General features: G+C 38.8%; 1 protein-coding gene across 1 annotated transcript in view; it reads right to left on the bottom strand.

Annotated features, from left to right (window-relative positions):
* Positions 1-220: 220 nt before the first annotated feature.
* Positions 221-18148, bottom strand: part of polrmt (polymerase (RNA) mitochondrial (DNA directed)) — a 47044-nt gene continuing 29116 nt past the window's right edge. The window contains exons 16-21 of the mRNA XM_040129518.1: positions 12969-13021; positions 8367-8465; positions 7848-7920; positions 6301-6392; positions 4588-4661; positions 221-1085 (exon numbers count right to left, since the gene is read on the bottom strand). Of these exons, the coding sequence (XP_039985452.1) occupies positions 1036-1085; positions 4588-4661; positions 6301-6392; positions 7848-7920; positions 8367-8465; positions 12969-13021 (441 nt within the window). The 3' untranslated portion in view covers positions 221-1035. The remainder of the gene's footprint in view (positions 1086-4587; positions 4662-6300; positions 6393-7847; positions 7921-8366; positions 8466-12968; positions 13022-18148) is intronic.

The raw sequence follows: 18148 nt of genomic DNA, 5'->3' as shown, positions 1-18148 counted from the left end.
CAATGGCCCAGAAAAAATAAGATCTGAGTTGATTAGTGAAGCCTGCAAACCCTTTGTGGTGCCTCTAAAAGGAGACCTTCATCTCAAGATTCAACAATAGGATTGAAATATGCAGATATAACTAAATAACGTGCAGTCTCGTTCATCCTATTTAAGCATACTAAGAATACCAGCTATTTCTTTGAACCATCAAATAAATAAGGAGGCATTTTGAGGAACATATTTATTTTAGGGCAACTGCCAAGTGCTTAGTCACTCCAAGAAGGTAAGAATCAAGAGTACAGTGGGGCACGATGCTATTTTAGAGCCCACTTGACTCATCCCTCCACATCTCTCTTTCTCTCAGAGTCCCATATCCCCAATTTCAGTAAAGAAAATCTTTCATTCCCCCTCAAACATCTGTTCTTCAAATTTCTTCAGAAAAAGTTGAAATGTTTGAACATTATGTCAGAGAGCTTCCTTCCATACAGTAAATGATGGGATCGATGATAAGGTGGTCGGCGCCCTCTGGAGGTCTGCACAGCATGAAAGTGTGCACGCATTCACACACACGCGCGCACACACACACACCACACATACAAAAACCACCAATCACTGGCAATTACAGTTTGTAAGTAGAAAGTTTTTGTTTAGTCTTATTGAGCAGCAGAAGTGTTGCTGAGTGATGGAGAGGTTGACAGGTCACATGTAATTCAGCCAGTATGGCTCATAAACACAGCACACATCCACATATACACTGAATATGACCTAAGCATCCATTATGCAGCGGTGCTGCTTCGCTCATCTTTTGCCTGGATGAGTATCCCACCATCTCTTCCATCCACTAGTCAGTTAATCAGGCAGGTTCACTGTGTGTGAACGCCTCCAGCAGCTCCAACCAGCCCGTGGACCAGGAAGCAGGCAGGGCGTAACTGGATCAATGTGCTGATGTCTGAGGGAGACAAAACCCGGTTGAGACCCCAGGGCCCACAGCCTCCCCGCTGTACTCTGTCAATTCCATTCATCTTCCTCCGCTGGTTTGCCCTCACGAGCTTCTCAGCTGAAGAAATAAGTGGATTCTTTCACCTGCTGGAGGTCAAAATCACCTGGAGATGTAAGAGGCAAAGTTTTGGGGAAGGTTTAAGTCTGTGGATAGTAGTTACACACATACAGCAGCTTTTAACATAAACACATACACAGAATTTAAAATGATCATATACTATTACAAGATAGGTACACTGACAAATCTACTATCGGAATTTGGGAAGAAAACCACACAGACAGAAAACACTGTAAAAAACAGAATGATTGGGACTCTTCTATAATAAAAATAATGGTGCCGAGATCAGCAACATTCTCACTTCCCTGCTTTATCCCTAATACTCACACTGTCAGGCTACACCTGGAAGTACACCTTTAAGGTAGGTTGTAATGTCACATGTTCAATAATTAATCAATGTATATCCACAATTCATTGGAATCACTGTTAAAATTTGGTTGGTCAAGAATATATTATGCTAGCAGCTCTCTGACACTGTATTTAGGAATGGTGCTTTGAGCTAAATGCTAATGTGGGCATGCTATCATGCTCAGAATAATGATGCTAACATGCTGATGCTAGGTAGGTATAACGTTTACCTTTAGCGTTGTAGCATGGTAACATTTGCTGATCAGCACTTAACAGAAAGTACAACTGAAGCTGATGGGAATATCATCAGTTTTTTTGTGGGGTATTTATTGGATGAACTGACATTTTGACCTGAAGATGGCACTACATGAAAGTAGAGAATCACCAAATTTATTAAGATTCATCCTGCGGAGAAAATGAACATGCGTGCGAATTTTCATGGCAATCCAACAGTTGTAAAAAAAATTTCACTAAAGCCCAAAAAAAAAAAAAAAAAAAAAAAGTCAACCTCATGGTGGGGCTAGAGGAAATGGCAGAGGATCACCATAGTCAGCAGGATTCTTCTGAATGTCTGTACAAAATTTCAGGGCACTCCATCCAAATGTTTTTGAAATCTTTCAGTCTGGACTAGATCTGTAATAATTACCATTTCTGGATCGAAAGAAAATTAACTGTCTACTATTTTGATAGTAGATTAATCATTTCAGTCATTTCAAATGCAAAAATGCAAGACATTTGCTGGTTCCAGCTTCTCAGACATGCAGATTTGCTGCTTGTTTTTGTCATATATCTTATGACAGTATATAAAAATGTTTCAGTTTTGGACTAATAAACAAAACAAATATTTTGAAGAAGTTGTGGTGGGCATTTTTCACTACTTTTACATTTCATAAACTAAATGATTACTGAGTTCATCAACAAAATAATCTGAAGATTAACTGATAATGTTATAATCATCGGTTCCAGCCCTAGTCTGGACCAAAGTGGTGGACCGACTAACCAACTGACAATGCCATACCTAGATGGTATCCCATTTGTAATTATCTGTTATTGAGGAAGAGGATGCATTTTGTAAGCTTATAAGCTTTGGAACCCGTTGAGAATAAGATGGCACAACTCACTGTGTTTGATATTCTGATACATAATAAATTTGAACAACTTGAACAGTGATTAATCTATTATTTCTCCTTAATGTGGTTAATGATCAATGAAGGAATTTGCTTAGAATTTTCATCCCAGGCAGGATGTTGTTTGTTCTGAGGGATCCTGAGTCAGGTCCAAGGACAGAGTAACAATCTTCATGAAAGAGAGAAGTTGTTTTGTAAGTGGGTCAAACTCAGGTACTTTTATTTTTAAATTAGATACAACGTTTTGGTTTTACTGGGCACCAGTAAATTTTTTCTATGGACTTTAATACACCATTTGAGTACTAATTTTAGCTCTGGATGGGGCCTTTTCCTGCAATCCTTGCTTTGCCTCGGTGTGGTCCTAGCCTCTCTGACAGCTGCTTACACTAGCAGGAGCTGCAGCGTGAATTATTGAGGAAAGGCCATAAAAAAGTTAAGAAGGCAAAAACTTGCTGTAGCCAGAAAACATTGACATCAGTCGTTAAGCTAATATAGTTACTAACCAATAAATATATGTCTTGGTACTTGTCACAAATTGCTTTAAACTGTTTTCGCTCATTAATATGCTTATCCTTGCTGCAAGAAGCTCCAAACTTGAGTCTACTCGATAAAATTTATTTATTTAGTTTACTTTCTGATTGCATTTTTCTAAAGTTACTGTCATTTGTGAAAGAATATTATGTCATCGTGGTAACAGACAGATTATTACCATAATGACATAATATCCTGCACTGTGTACCAAATGATGGCACATACTGTACTAATGAAAAGTCATGCTTCTTGACCGCTTGAGAACTGCCTTGAGTCTTAAAAAATGTGCAGCCTTTGTTGTATTGCCTGAAATCAAAGTAAAATGTCAGTGTTTAGCTTTAACAGAGGAACGGCATGTGCACACCAAATAACTTAAAGTGTTTACTATCTATTATTAAGTTATTCAATATCCTCTCCAGAATCCTCCCCCTCAGGTCTACGGTCATAAATGCACCTAATTCACCTGATCTCCTACTGGATAACACACTGAAACCTGATTCACCTTAATAATAAGTTCGGGATCCTTCATAGTGAAGATTATAATGGATTTTAGCATAGATCCTGTGGGTCTCATATTGAGCATTAAATACAGTGGGCATACAGGAACGAACACACACACACACACACACACACACACACACACACACACACACACACACACACACACACACACACACACACACACACACACACACACACACCCCCACCCCCCTCAGGAACACACCTGACCACATAAGCTGATTATGCAGAGGAGGGACAAAATTAATAGTAATCAATTTATCCACAGCAGCTGTCAGTAAGTTTACAGATGGAGATGGAGCGAGGGGTTACATAACAGCAAAGCCTCCATCCACCTGACTGACAGAGAGAGAAACGCTGCCTCTGTACAGTACCTTCACTGTGGACAATAGACGGGCACTCGCAGTGGCATCAAAGGAAAATGGGTGAATCTGGGCCTGCTATTGGCCACGCAGGCAGAAATGAATCCAAAACTCATCACGTAATCTAAAAATTAAATTTTCGCCAAACTCAATGGCTTTTCCTGTTTGAATCAGCAATCTGGTCAACACAGGCAGCTACACAAACAACCACATACAGTGGGATAAATGTACAGACAACAGGCAACAACAACAACAACAACAACCCATGTATGTTGTTGTGCTGTGTTGGTTCCTGTGCCAAAAATCACAAAACACAAATGATAGGGACCATTTATAAAATTCAATTCAATTAAATCTTATTTATATAGCGCCAATCATAACAGGGGTTATCTCAGCGCACTTTTGATATAGTTTAGGTCTAGACCGGACTCTTTATAGTTATAAAACAGGATAGAAAGTCCAGCATTGTGCAAGAACCCAGTTCAACAGCAGTCCTATCGGACAGGCCTATTGCTCACCTCAAACAGAGCCTCAAGATATACAAGCCCTCTAAAAGCCAATTAGGAACAAAACAGTGACCTATACGTTGACACTCTCGAACAATACCCCATCTTAAGTTAGGCGAGGTGTTTGGGAGGCAGACAGCTACACACAGACTGACCTGTCTGGGGCACTTTGGCCAGCAGCAGCATCAGCCTCCTGTATTCCTGGTACTTCTTGTTCTTGGCCTCAGTCCTGCCAAAAAGGGGGAGAATGAAAAGTTAAGACTTTAGTAACTTTCAGAAGACTATGTTTGTGTGTCTATAGAAGCACTAAGTCTAAGCGAAGTGGGCTTTCACATAAGTTTTAGCCCCCATTCAAGTGGCTTCATCAGTTCTGCTGACTTGTGGCACTAGGTATTCCAACTTCAGCAAGCTGTTCACACCTGGATGTCACATTGAGAGTTGTTAAGGTTCCATACGAGTTGTTTTCAGATCAAACAGCCGGTCCCATACGTGCAGTTGCCTTTGAACTAGCAGGTTTTAATAAATAATTAGTACTTGGAATGTGGTGTGGTTGAGGTGGCATCTATTGATAGAATTAACTCTCGTCTTTTTCTAGACATGTTTTAAGACACATAAAAATACTCCGTGTTGAATAGGGATTTGTGATTGATGTTCTTTTTCTACAAAAAAGTTGAATTACTTTGTTATTAATTAGCGCATATTTAATAACTACCTTATGAATGACCTTATTAAATCCAGAATCTATGAATATGCAAATACTTTTTGTTTTTAAAAGTTTAACTACTGAACCCAAGATGTCTCTTACTTCACTCCATTCTCCATTCTCAGTGTTTGTGTGCTGGATGTTTCAAGTTTCCATATGACACTTGTCTAAGTTATATAGTGGACCACAATTGGTGCAAAATCACATAATTCTGCTCGTACATACACGTCTTAAACTGAGATTTAAGGTGAGCACAAAGAAAGTTTCCCCGTTCAGCAGGTGAAGTGCGTCAAACTCTGCACATACATCATTCTGCTCAGTGAAGGTTAAACATTCAAGTGAAATAAAAAAATGCAAAACACATTTTTGAGTTGAGGCGGGACATTAACTTGAAACTTAACTTGAAAAAAAATGGTACTGATGGTAAAAATCTGTTTAGTTTCATATTGTGACAAGTGAAGCAAGCTAGAATATTTTAGCAGTCCAAAGATATTCTGGAGGACGAGGGCTGCTGTGGAGTAAAGGTTGTAGAGAAGGAGTCCAATTATCCCAAAGAGAGAAAAACACAGTTAGACGATGAGCATGACCCAGCCTGAGGCCAGTAAGACAGATACATGGAGAGAAGGGGAAAAAAATCCTTTTATATTTAATGTCCCAGACAACTGGAGGAACAACTCTGGCACGCTACTACAACTTTTACAATCTTATAGCCTCTTATGTGCGTGTACATTCTGTTTAGACTGTTGTATAATGTCGCTTGTTCAGTGTATGATAGCGATGGTCTGTGCCATAAAAGTCCATAAAGATCACACAGTGCAGCATAAATACACAGACAAAGACTGATGGCAATGATGGTTTGTGTAAGAACAATTCAAACAGCAAAAGAGGGCCAGATTGCAGATGGGGGTAACAAAGTGGAAAAGATATTAACATTTACTATTATATAATATTTTATATTATATTTTGTTAAAACATAGACACTGTGTGACAATAATAATTTGTCCCTGAATAACAGATTCTATGAAATAACGACAGGTATACCTATTTCTTTCATCATAAAACTGATCACAACAACCACAGTGTTGCTCCTAAGACTTGTGTGTGCCTGTGTGTGTTTGAGTGTGCGCAATCAAACGTGTTCCTGCGTGCAGGTGTGTTAACTCACGGGACCCCAGTGCAGTATTTCTGTAGCAGGAAGTTGGACAGCTCTTGAAGGATTGGCTGGCTGTGCAGGGCGACGAACTGCTCCCGACAGACCTGACAGGGGGAGGAACAGGCAGAGAAAAGTGTATGCACTCTGAGTTACTCTGGTCCGATCACATGACCGACCACTATCCTAGCCTGGTGACCAGCTAAAAGATGGATGGAGGTGGGAAGGAGAGGGATAAGGGGGACAGAAAAAGGAGAAACATAAAACACTATAACTGTCCTGGGAAAGAAAAGTACTATTATTTTTTGCACCGGCCACACGTTATCAGGATCATTCCTATGATATAGATAGGTTTCCCATTTACAAACATACAAGGATGAGCACTCAGCAGGGGTTAGAAACAATGTTGCCAAACTGTAAGAAAAACTTATACAGTATATGGACATTGAGTATTTAGAAATACAGAAACTTGCTGAAAAAACAGTGAAATTACTTTTTAGAGGTAAACTTGTATGCAGCACATCTGGCAGCTCTAATAGCAGGGATAACACTAACCAAGACTACATGAAGTCAGCTCTGCAGGTAGTGAGAAATTAACTGTGGATAGATCCCTGGGCAGCACCGGTTACGAGCACAGAACCATTCTGGGCTGTCTTACCTTAAATCAGATGTCTCTCCCTCACCAGCTTCTGTGCAAAACCATATTAAAATCCAGGACACTGACCATATCAGTACAAATAACAGGGAGTTTTTCTTCTTGGGAGTTTGAACATTTTCCACCCAGTACCTTTGTGGTTGGATGAAAGATGAAGGAAGGATCAGTTGCCACTAAAATAAGACCCTGCTTCATGTGCTTGGGTGTTGACTAACATGTTTAATACCCCCTCCCTCTGCCGCTGTGTTCAATTACCTGTGTAATGAGGAAGGTGTACACTCACACATCAAGAGAATATGAGAGAGAATAAATGTACTGAGAGGGAACTGCTTAATTGGTTGTAACTCCTCTGAAACTGTGCTCTTAAGCTACCTCTACAGAAAACTGGGGCTTTATGGTAATTCGGTCCATTTTATTCTACGCTGTGTCTCAGTCTGGGCCTGTTGACAAGCTAATTTCAGGAGACAGGGGAAGACAGTCATTTATTCGGCACAACAGGCTCTTTCTGATGGTGCTACCTGCAGTCAGCAGCCTGTAAATCTGTGAAGCAGTGAAGGTATAAAGATTGTTTTACCTTAGCACTGGCGATGCTAAACAAATTATTTTTATCATCAGCATCCACTGGAAAAAACGCTAAAACAAGCTATGTGCTCAGTGCTTTAAAACACATACAATCATTCTCCTGTTCCAAAAATAAACTGAAGACAAGCCGCGATCAGATAAACAGACTCACGTGTGCAACATAACCTTTCGCTTCAATTAATCAGCAATAAGAAGATGACACAAACCCCCAATGATATATGATCAGACAGGATGGAAACAGCAGTGGAAGGATGATGAGGACGAGGAATGGTGAAAAAATCTGGACAGGTGGGAGTAAAAAAAAGGTTGTACTGTAATTTGATACCTTGTTCATGGTGTCCACAGTGAAGGCGTGGGTCCAGAAACAGTCGTGAACTGACACGAATGTCAGACCGGCACTGGGATTGAAATCAGAGGGGAGAAGATTTAAGAAAGAGTAGACACTGACACTGAGAATAGTTAGACTTTGAAAAACGTGTACAGAACTGTATTAAAGAGGCAATAAAATTGCTAAAACCATAGCCTACATTCATTCAAAGTCACTGTGTGTTCCATCATGAATGATCACACCTGTCAAGAGGCCAATTCTGTGAAATGAGTTTATATAACGAAGCATATCAAACAACACCTATCTGAGGTGATAACTGTATTTAAGAGCAGAGGGTTCCTTTCTCAAAGCCATTTGAGGTCATGGACACATGGAGAGTCAATCTAAGAAGCATATTACAAACCGCCTTCAGAAAAATGACTCTGGATAGGCAACAGGAGATAAAAGGAGTATATCTGTGTTTTATTTGAGATGTTCAAGATATTTATTTAATAAGTGCAGTGTGTTAAATGATACCTGTAGCAATGGAGAGCAGTCAGCATCATGTGTGTGGAGTCCAGAGAGTGGATGAAGTTTGGTGGGAAGGCGTTCTTCTGTTTTACTGTGTCTGGTCTCCTGTGTTGGGACAGAAAAAATAAGCAAAGACATACAAAAAAAGTTTTGGACTTTCTTTAATGGTTCTTGTACACTGATGCTTTCTAATATTAAGGGATGTTTCTGCCAAGCTATCTCACAAGTGGCCTAATTATGAACCATGCTAATGGTTCCCAGGGGAAAACTTAGCAATCCTGTTTTGATTTCCTTTTAAGTTTGTGGACTACTTGGAAGAAAGGAGTTTAGGTATCACATAACCACCATGCCCATTAGGGTGTTTTTAAGTCTGATAATTTTATAGTACATATGTAGATAAAGTAAAGGTCAGGAGGATTGTTTGGACATTAATTTGTGCAATAACAGAGGAGCCGTGCAAATACTGTAACGCATTTAAACACTATTTTACTAAGCAGTGTTTAAAGCAGTGTACAGTGGCATGAAAACGTTTGGGCAGGCCTGGTCAAAATTTATGTTACTGTGAATAGTTAAGCGAGGAAAAGATGACCTGATTTCCAAAAGGCATGAAGTTAAAGATGAAACATTTCTTTAATATTTTAAGCGAGATTACTTTTTTATTTCCATCTTTTACAGTTTCAAAATAACAAAAAAGGAAAAGGGCCCGAAACAAAGTTTGGGCACCCTGCATGGTCAGTACTTAATAACTCCCCCTTTGGAAAGTATCACAGCTTGTAAATGCTTTTTATAGCAGCTAAGAGTCAGTTTTCGTTTGAGGGATTTTCACCCATTCTTCTTTGCTAAAGGCTTCTAGTTCTGTGAGATTCTTGGGCCGTCTTGCTTGCACTGTTCTTTTGAGGTATATCCACGGATTTTCAATGATGTTTAAGTCAGGGGACTTTGAGGTCCATGACAAAACCTTCAGCTTGTGCCTCTTTAGGTAGTCCATTGTGGACTTTGAGGAGTGTATAGGATCATTATCCTGTTGTAGAAGCCGTCCTCTTTTTATCTTCAGCTTTTTTAGAATTTGCTAGTATTTCATTGAATCCATTCTTTCTTCTCCCAGTGAAATGTTCCCTGTGCCACTGGCTGCAACACAAGCTCCAAGCATAATCGATTCATCCCTGTGCTTAACAGTTGGAGAGGTGTTCTTTTTAAAATTAAATTCTACACCCTTCTTTCTCCAAACATACCTTTGCTCATTGTGGCCAGAAAATTCTATTTTAACTTCATCAGTCCACAGGACTTGTTTCCAAAATGCATCAGATTTGTTTAGATGTTCCTTTGCAAACATCTGAGGCTGAATTTTGTGGTGATGACACAGGAAATTTTTTCTTCTGATGACTCTTCCATACAGGTGTTGCTGCACAGTAGAACAGTGCACCACCACTCCAGAGTCTGCTAAATCTTCCTGAAGGTCTTTCGCAGTTAAACGGTTGTTTTGATTTGCCTCTCTAACACTCCTTTGAGCAGTTCTCTCTGAGAGTTTTCTTGGTCTTCCAGACGTCAACTTGACCTCCACTGTTCCCGTTAACTGCCATTTCTCAATTACATTACAAACTGAGGAAACAGCTACCTGAAAACACTTTCCTATCTTCTTCCGATCCAAAACTGGGCGTGAATTAGCAAATACAGCGTGATACAGAGCTGTAGAGGACTGTTGACAAAAGCACCACTAGAGGTCAAAAACTCCATGGGGTACTTTTAATTTTTCCATACTTTTTTCTGAAGGTCAGATGCTGATGGGAACCATTTAATATAGCCACAATGAAATGTAATTAAAATAGCAGGAAAAGCAATGGGTTAATAAGAATATTATTAATGGCTGCATCATGAATATTATTAGTCACACCTGTGTTTTTCCTGCAAAGTGTGCAGGTCTATCTGTGTGCACGGATTTCAACATCAATATTCATTTTCTACTATCAGACCTCCGGGGGAAACACCACCTTCTAAACAGTAGTCAGTGTGAGAATATGCAAATATAGACATGATGTAGAGGAAATATTCGAGGTAATATAAAAGCAGTGTTTCTGCTACTGATGATGGAACTGGAAGTAAAAAAAAAAAAAAAAAAAACACCCTGCCAATTTGCATCCCCATGTTCCCATTACCCTGAGCCAGTGCCATTCAAATCCTCTGGGCTGTAACAGACCAGAATGCTTGTCTAATGGAAATGCAGACAGACCGGAGAGAGCTTGGGCCAAACCCAAAGCTAAAAACACACACACACACACACACACACACACACACACACACACACACACACACACACACACACACACACACACACACACACACACACACAGAGGCACCATGCCTGTCTGTCAGTCTTGTTTTCCTCCTGTTTTTTTTATTCTTGGCTTTCAAAAGTTAGATTTTTATCAGGATGCTTTTATTTCTGCTGTTTTTGGTTTTCAGAGCTGAACAAAAACAAGATTACTCAAAATTTATTTGCAAGAACGGTCGGCTGGTGACTGTCTTTCTCTTTTTCCTTTTCCTTTGTCTCACACCTACACTTATACACAAAAAAAAACATGTCACCTTTAAATCCCATAGGCCTGATAGACTGGAAAGGTGCGAAGTCAGTACTCTAAGGGTTAACAACCACAACTCTCTGAAGTGTAACTGTTCCCCCTATAGAGCACATGTGCCTGATGAGGGTTCAGTTCATAGCACAAGAGATACTAAAAGGTGGCATAGAGCTTAACATTTAATGTATTTTCAATGGCATTTTAGAGCCCTGGATAATCAGCACGAGACAGACAGAGGAAAAAGAAAAAAACCAAGGGCTTGACGGCTGTCACTGCTTCATCTGTACCTGTATTTACATTCTTTAATGCTGAACGAGCTTTTTTAGGATCTTTAATTGCAGCAAGTGCAGTCCAAGGTGTTCCCATTTGTGTGCGTGTGTCTCTGTTGAAGGAAAAGCCCAAGAAAAATCAGCCATGGCGATTGTGTCAAGTTTAGCTCAAAATGTCAGCCAGTGAAACGCTGATGCTTTCTCTGGCATCAGATTTCAAGTTTACAGACAAAACAGCATCTCTAAGCATCACCCTTCCCTCTCTCTCTCCTCCCTCTCGACTCTAACTTCCTCCATCCCTCCTTCCGCATTGGCTGCTGTTTCAGTATTCACGCTGCTCTCTCTGTGGTATAACTGTAGATGTCAGACTGGGGAGGACGGCTGTCAGTCTATGCCATCTCTGTCTCCAGTGCTATGACTCCCTCTTTCCTCATTTCTCCTATGCTGTCTCTCATTCTGTCTCCTTTTGTCCTCTACTCACCTATGTCATCCTTCTTCTGACTGCTCTTCTAAAACCATCTGAACATTTTCTCTCTCGCCACCATGGTCAGTAGTCATCGACAGATTACTCAAATACTCCAATTCAGCCACAAATCCTAGTCTGCTTTCTCCCATGAAGTTATAGATAGTCAGGAAATCACAGGTGGAAAAGGAGGCGTATACACTGGTGATCAGGTGTGAAACAATAATAATTCAATGTGAAATGTGTTGAGTCCATTCACATGTTAAATCACAACCTCCTCTGATGAACCTATTGGCCCTAAAGGCAAACTGCACCGCAGTAAAACCAATGCATATTTAGCTCTATAAACCATTCAGGGGTTGAAATCCTACTTAAAAACCCATACATGGACATAATTATGTGCATATTTGATCATGTTTGGGAGTGTTTTCACTATTAATCTGAATTAAATTGAACGACCGCTAAATGTAACTGTAATTTAACCCATTCATGGAGTTTTGTATTGCATTATTTTCAAGTTGTTCATCGATAATCCATCGTTAATGGAACGAGTACTTCTAATTATAATAGAAAATTGGAATTCATCACAATTTCTCATGTTCATCGCTGCATTTCTCATCTTGACTCTCAGATTTTTCGGCCCCTGAACCATTTTTTCTGCGTATAATCTCATTTTCTCCTCATTAATGAGTTATTTTGCTAGTAATATAATTCTTTATTATATAATTTATCTATAAATGCTTTACCCTGACAAAGCAGTTTCAACTACCAATTTCTGTCAGCAAAGTCCCAGTTTGACGTCTTCCAAACTGGAAGTGTAAAAACTATTCTTTCAAAGTTTCTAAACACCGCAGATGGCATTTCCTATTTTATGACAAATGCAAAGTAACATCCGAGCTTGAGCAGGCAATTAGTGAAAATAATTACTGCAGACAGTGCTTTTGTGCAGCTGAAGTTCCTGAGAATATGAGCTAATTGCCTCAAGAGAGCTCTACTTTCTTCTTTCATTCACCTCTAAAACCTAAACAGAAAGTTTCCCACTGGTCCGAAGCTATAATTTGAAAACTTGTGACTAAAGTCATTGACAAAATGAAAAACCTGCTGTTAACACAATTTCTCTCCCCAGCTACCCCCTGTCCTTGTTCCAGGACACTAAAATCAGACTAAATGGTGACATTTCAGCACAAAATGTCAATGAGTGCCATGAGAAAATAAAGTGGAAACATTACATCTGCTGTGGGCCAGTGTAAGTATGAGAGTGGAGAAACAGATTGAAATGTATGTTAGCTACAGGAGGACTTACTCTTTGGTGTCATGGTTGATCTGGAGATTGATGTGTTGCATGGTACTTTTCAGCTGGAGAGGCAAACCAAAGACAAAGAAAAAAGAGGATTAATAATTTCCTATTTGTGTTAAAATATAAAGATAAAAAGAGCTCCTTAATGTAACTGACCCCCACAAACCCACTGGATTACAAAGGTTTCTTAGATAACAAATATGTCACGCTGAAGGACAAGACCTCTGGATATTTTCCATTTGATGCAGGCATGAAAAAATGGTACGCCAAATTTTAATATTTCACTCTTTATAAGCATGATATAGCTTCACTGAAGTCTTGAACCAAAAAATATTAGGACTAATTCATCTTCATTATTTATTAATCTGACAATTATTTTCTTGATACAGTGATTATCTGTTTGGTCTTTAATGTATCAGACAATAGAGAATAAATGTCCATAACAAGTTTCCAAATACAAAGATTACATCTTCTTATATCCATTTTAGTCTAAAACACCGAAATATTCAGTTTACTATGATAACATATACACATATATACATATATACATATATTATATATGAAAAAAAGAGAGGCAAATTCTCACACTGAATAAGCTTGAACTCAGGACTGTTTGGATTTTTTGCATAAAAATGGCTTACATGATTAACTACGTATCAAATAAGTGCTGATTAATTTTCTGTTGATTGATTAATCTATGAATTGATTAATCGTTTCAGGTCTACAAAATATAAATGTCATACAGACAAACTGTATCCATACTGTTCCACATAGTGTGGAAACATTTTTTTCTTTTTTTTTTTTACTCAGAAGCTACATAATGCTTTAAACAAAACATCAGATAACAAGGAAGTTAGGAGGATGACACCTGAAACGCATGACAAGAAAATATCATAACACTATCGTCTAAACATGAGATTTAAATTTATTACCTTAAGCTGCAGGTTGGGTATGTTTCTTTAACTCTGGATAAAAAAAATCTGCATATTTGACGTGGTTGATGTTAATCTGTGTGTTTTAATCAGCTCATTTCTACATGATTGTTTTAAATTACAAAGAAGAAAATGTAAATAGCCCAACTATTAGGGTTCATTACTCGAGATGCACTTGACATTCTGCAGATTACAAGATCAACTCTACAAAAACAGCTTCACCTGATGGACATTTCCAAAAATCATGTTTATTTCATGCCTTAGTTTTGACTTACAATTGTTCATAGCTGATTCCCAGCCTACCTGACTATAAACCAGGGTGAAAGGAAATTAATTTACTATCATAAAACATGCTTGATGATAAAGAACTATATCCATCCTCCTATCCATCCATCCATGTTACATTTCCCTGATGCTCATTTAGGTCAGCGGCCACAGGGAGCCAGGTGGCACTGAAACTCATCGCAGGCCACTTGAACCATAAAAGCTGTGAGGGTGGTTCAAAAGTTCAAGTCTGATTTACTAAATTAAATAGTTGTGGTTGGCTCTGTAGTGGCCATTTTTAGTGGATTAAATAATAGATACAGTATTTCAAACTGGGATTAATGGTTATTCTACCAAATGTAATTAAGCATTTCTCGGAAGAGTCCAGAGCTGAGCAGTTTTATCCATAATTATTTTACAGCATCCCATGAGGGCATATTTTTAGCATTGCTAGTCCCAGTGGGTCTTGGCTAAAAACAGATTATAGTGAAATACACTGTACTGCTTTTTTGAAACAGCACACTTCTCCTTCTCTTTCTGCTTAGCTGATGCCATTGGTTAACAGTCTAGAATGATCCTTGGCTCTGCTATGTCCCACCATGACATCTAACTTCAATAGGAATTACACATTATTAAGGAAGTAAAGAAATGACTTCACGGGGCCGCCTGTTCCCACATTACACGCACAAACTCAGACACATCTACATAGGCATCTCTATGCAAACACAAACACATATGCATTCACACATTTACAGGGCAGGTGGTAGAGTTAGGTCATGATGACACACTTTCCCATGGACATGAAAGAGATGGAAAGGAGTTACAGAGAGGGGAAAGTTATTGCTTGGGTACAGATAGTATGCCACAAAACTACAGCTTATTAAAAGTAGGTGGTAATCAATCATAGTCATAAAGTGGAACTCATCAATCATAACTGAAGAACTTGGACTACCACCTAACGGTTGTATGCCTCTGTCAACCACTTAAGTTTTTATATTATATTATTATTATATTTTATATATATATATATATATTATATATATATATAGACACACACACACACACACACACACACACACACACACACACACACACACACACACACACACACACATACACACTATATGTAGTGAACACTTTGAAAGAATTTAATAAAAGGTATTATGTGTATTTTGTCATAATTAGCATGTGACTTCTTGAGTTATGGCCAAAAACATGTTTTGTGAGGTCACAGTGACCATGACCTTTGACCTTTGACCACCAAATTCATGGTTCGTCTTTGAGTCTAAGTGGATATTTGTACCAGATGTAATTTAAATTACCTCCAGGCATTTCTGATTTATCAACTTCACAAGAATGGGACGGACATGAGGTCAGTTACCTTGACCTTTGACCTTCGACCACTAAAATCTAATCATCTCATCCTTGAGTCGAAGTGGACATTTGTGCCAAATTTGAAGAAATTCCCCCAAGTCTGATATTGCATTCATGAGAATGGGATGGACGGAAAGACGGCCTCTGGCCACGGCTGTTGCCGGCGCCGATACATATAAAAAAGGGAGGTGGCAAAGAGCACACTTGAACACAAAATATTACCTCATCAATTACGCAATCTCAGCTATTTCTTAAGATAACAACTTCATGGATAACTTCTATAGACCCATGAATCCCAGTAAACAGCCATCAGTGGAAGAAGAACAAAATACAGCTATTTGCCAGTACATGCACACTGCCAGGGGACTGGGCGAATACCTCCGTTGGATGTCTGCTGTTTTCTTTATTCCATCATTTTTTTTTTTTTTTTTTAAACATACTCTCTAAGACTAACACCCAAGTGGTTAGTGACAGTTGTTCTTGATGGAGAGAAGACTTAGCACTCTATTCTCCCAAGTCTTGAGGGGTCCATCTAGTCAGTCGTGTCGCGGCACCTGCGGCAGGGCATTCTTTCCCTGACCCTTGGAACCATGCCTGGGTGGGAACGACAGGCAACTATCGGGAAAGAGATACGACTGGCAGCAGGCAGCCAACTCCTTAGAAAGTGAGCACATTGCATTCGTGTGTTTACCTTGCGTTCAGCTTACACTAACATATCTAAGTGTCTCTAAGTCTGTTACTCTGCCTGAACACATTTTCTTTTTTCATTGATGGAAAGCAGCTTTGATGCAGACATGTTTTGCCTTTTCAATTTAATTGTATTCAGAGGACTACAAACACTTAGATCTATCTGTACTCTGAATAAAGTGCTTTTACTGTAAAGAGCCATTAGACATAATAACTGTTATTTGCTCCTCAGAACAAGATTTCCCCACGATCATATGAATGAATGGAAAACGTCTTTGTTTTTTCCCAAATTATCAATGGGCTCACATGAGCACAAATTTGATTTTGCTGCTTCTTTTTAAGTCAAATACATGGAATTGTGTCTTAAATAGGCAAAATAAAGAAACGAATAAATTCATATTGCACAGCATGGCGGATCAGTGTTTAGAGTTGCGCCTTGAAGTGAGTTTTTTCATGTCCTGTGTATGGGGTAGAACAGGTGGAAAGAAAATGGATGGCTCAACTTATATGAGTTGCAGGTTGGCTTTATACTGCCAATGACTGACAAATTTTCTGAATTTGTTGATGGATGAAATCAACTTCTTTATTGTCCATAATATAGAGAAATTTTTCTCTATATGATCTTACTACATCAATCTGTCAGTATTGTTTTTAAGGAGAGACTTTAAACAAGTTTAAAAGTCTACAGCCATGCTATCAGCTTTGTGAGGCTGTCTGGTTCAGCAGTAGTTTAAGCTAAATGTTACATGCTCACAATGAAAATGTATCATGTTTGCCATCTAGGTTTAGTATGTTTGCATGCTAACATTTAGTGTGATTACACTAAGTACAAAGTACAGCTGAGGCTAATGGTAATGCCATTAATTTTGCAGGTATTTGGTCATAAACCAAAGTATTGGACAAAAAAATTTTGACCTGATGATGGGGCTAGAGGAAAAGTTAAGGGCGCATCAAAGTCAGTAGAATTTATCCTCTATGAACCTGAAATATCTAAAGCAAATTTCATGGCTATCCATCCAAAATTTGTCAAGATATTTCACTCAAAACCATAAATGTTAACCTCATGCTGGAGCTTGATGAAAAATCAAGGGACCACCAAAGTTCTTACAAACCAGCCTGAGGTAAACAAGAATATCTGTACCAAAACTCATGGTAATCCATCCAATAGTTGTTATATAGACATTTCACTCAAAACCAAAAATGTCAGGCTCAAGGTAGCCTAACAGGAAAACTCAAAATTTTGTGCCAATCCATCCAGTAGATATTGAGATATTTCAGTCTGGACCAACCAACCAACCAGCACTGCCATCCCGAGAGCCATGCTGCTAGCATAGGCAAAAACTGTACTGTAAAAAAAATAGTATTAATATAAATTTCTACTTTTCTCAAGTCCATTGAGATAATCTTACAGATCACACATTTGAAACATCATCTCTTCTTCTTATAGTGACTGTATAAAAAACACATGAGCTTTATTAATATTAAGGTTGAATAAATGTATAATGTACTCCTCTGTAACTGAGATTTCTGTATGACAGACATGTTGTAAAATTAAATCTCTGATATTATTAGCCACATGTACAAATGAAGGCACGGATATAAATGGATTACAGTGAGGTGTTCACATGGATGGAAGTACATTAATGCTAACTTCAGGGGCCCGCTAGCTTCTTCGTTTGGTGGTTCCAGTTGATTGCTTGAAAATCACTGTGTGATGAATGACTATTATCAAGAGATGGTTTTAAAATGAAGCATAGTGGGGTAAAACCCCATTAGTTTCTGACATGGCTGCAATCTCATCCATCATTGCTCTAGGAAGAGTTGTGGGGAGATCTCTCCGTCATTCCAAACTTAACATCCCATCTTCCCATCGTTGTGTCCTAACTGACTGGTTTGATGCAGGAACAGTGAGAATGTGATGTTAGACGG

Source organism: Xiphias gladius, chromosome 6 (genome assembly GCF_016859285.1).
Source record: "Xiphias gladius isolate SHS-SW01 ecotype Sanya breed wild chromosome 6, ASM1685928v1, whole genome shotgun sequence".
Classification (NCBI taxonomy): Eukaryota; Metazoa; Chordata; class Actinopteri; order Istiophoriformes; family Xiphiidae; genus Xiphias; species Xiphias gladius.
The sequence above is the reverse complement of the archived record's forward strand: the minus strand, read 5'-3'. Positions and strand labels throughout refer to the sequence as shown.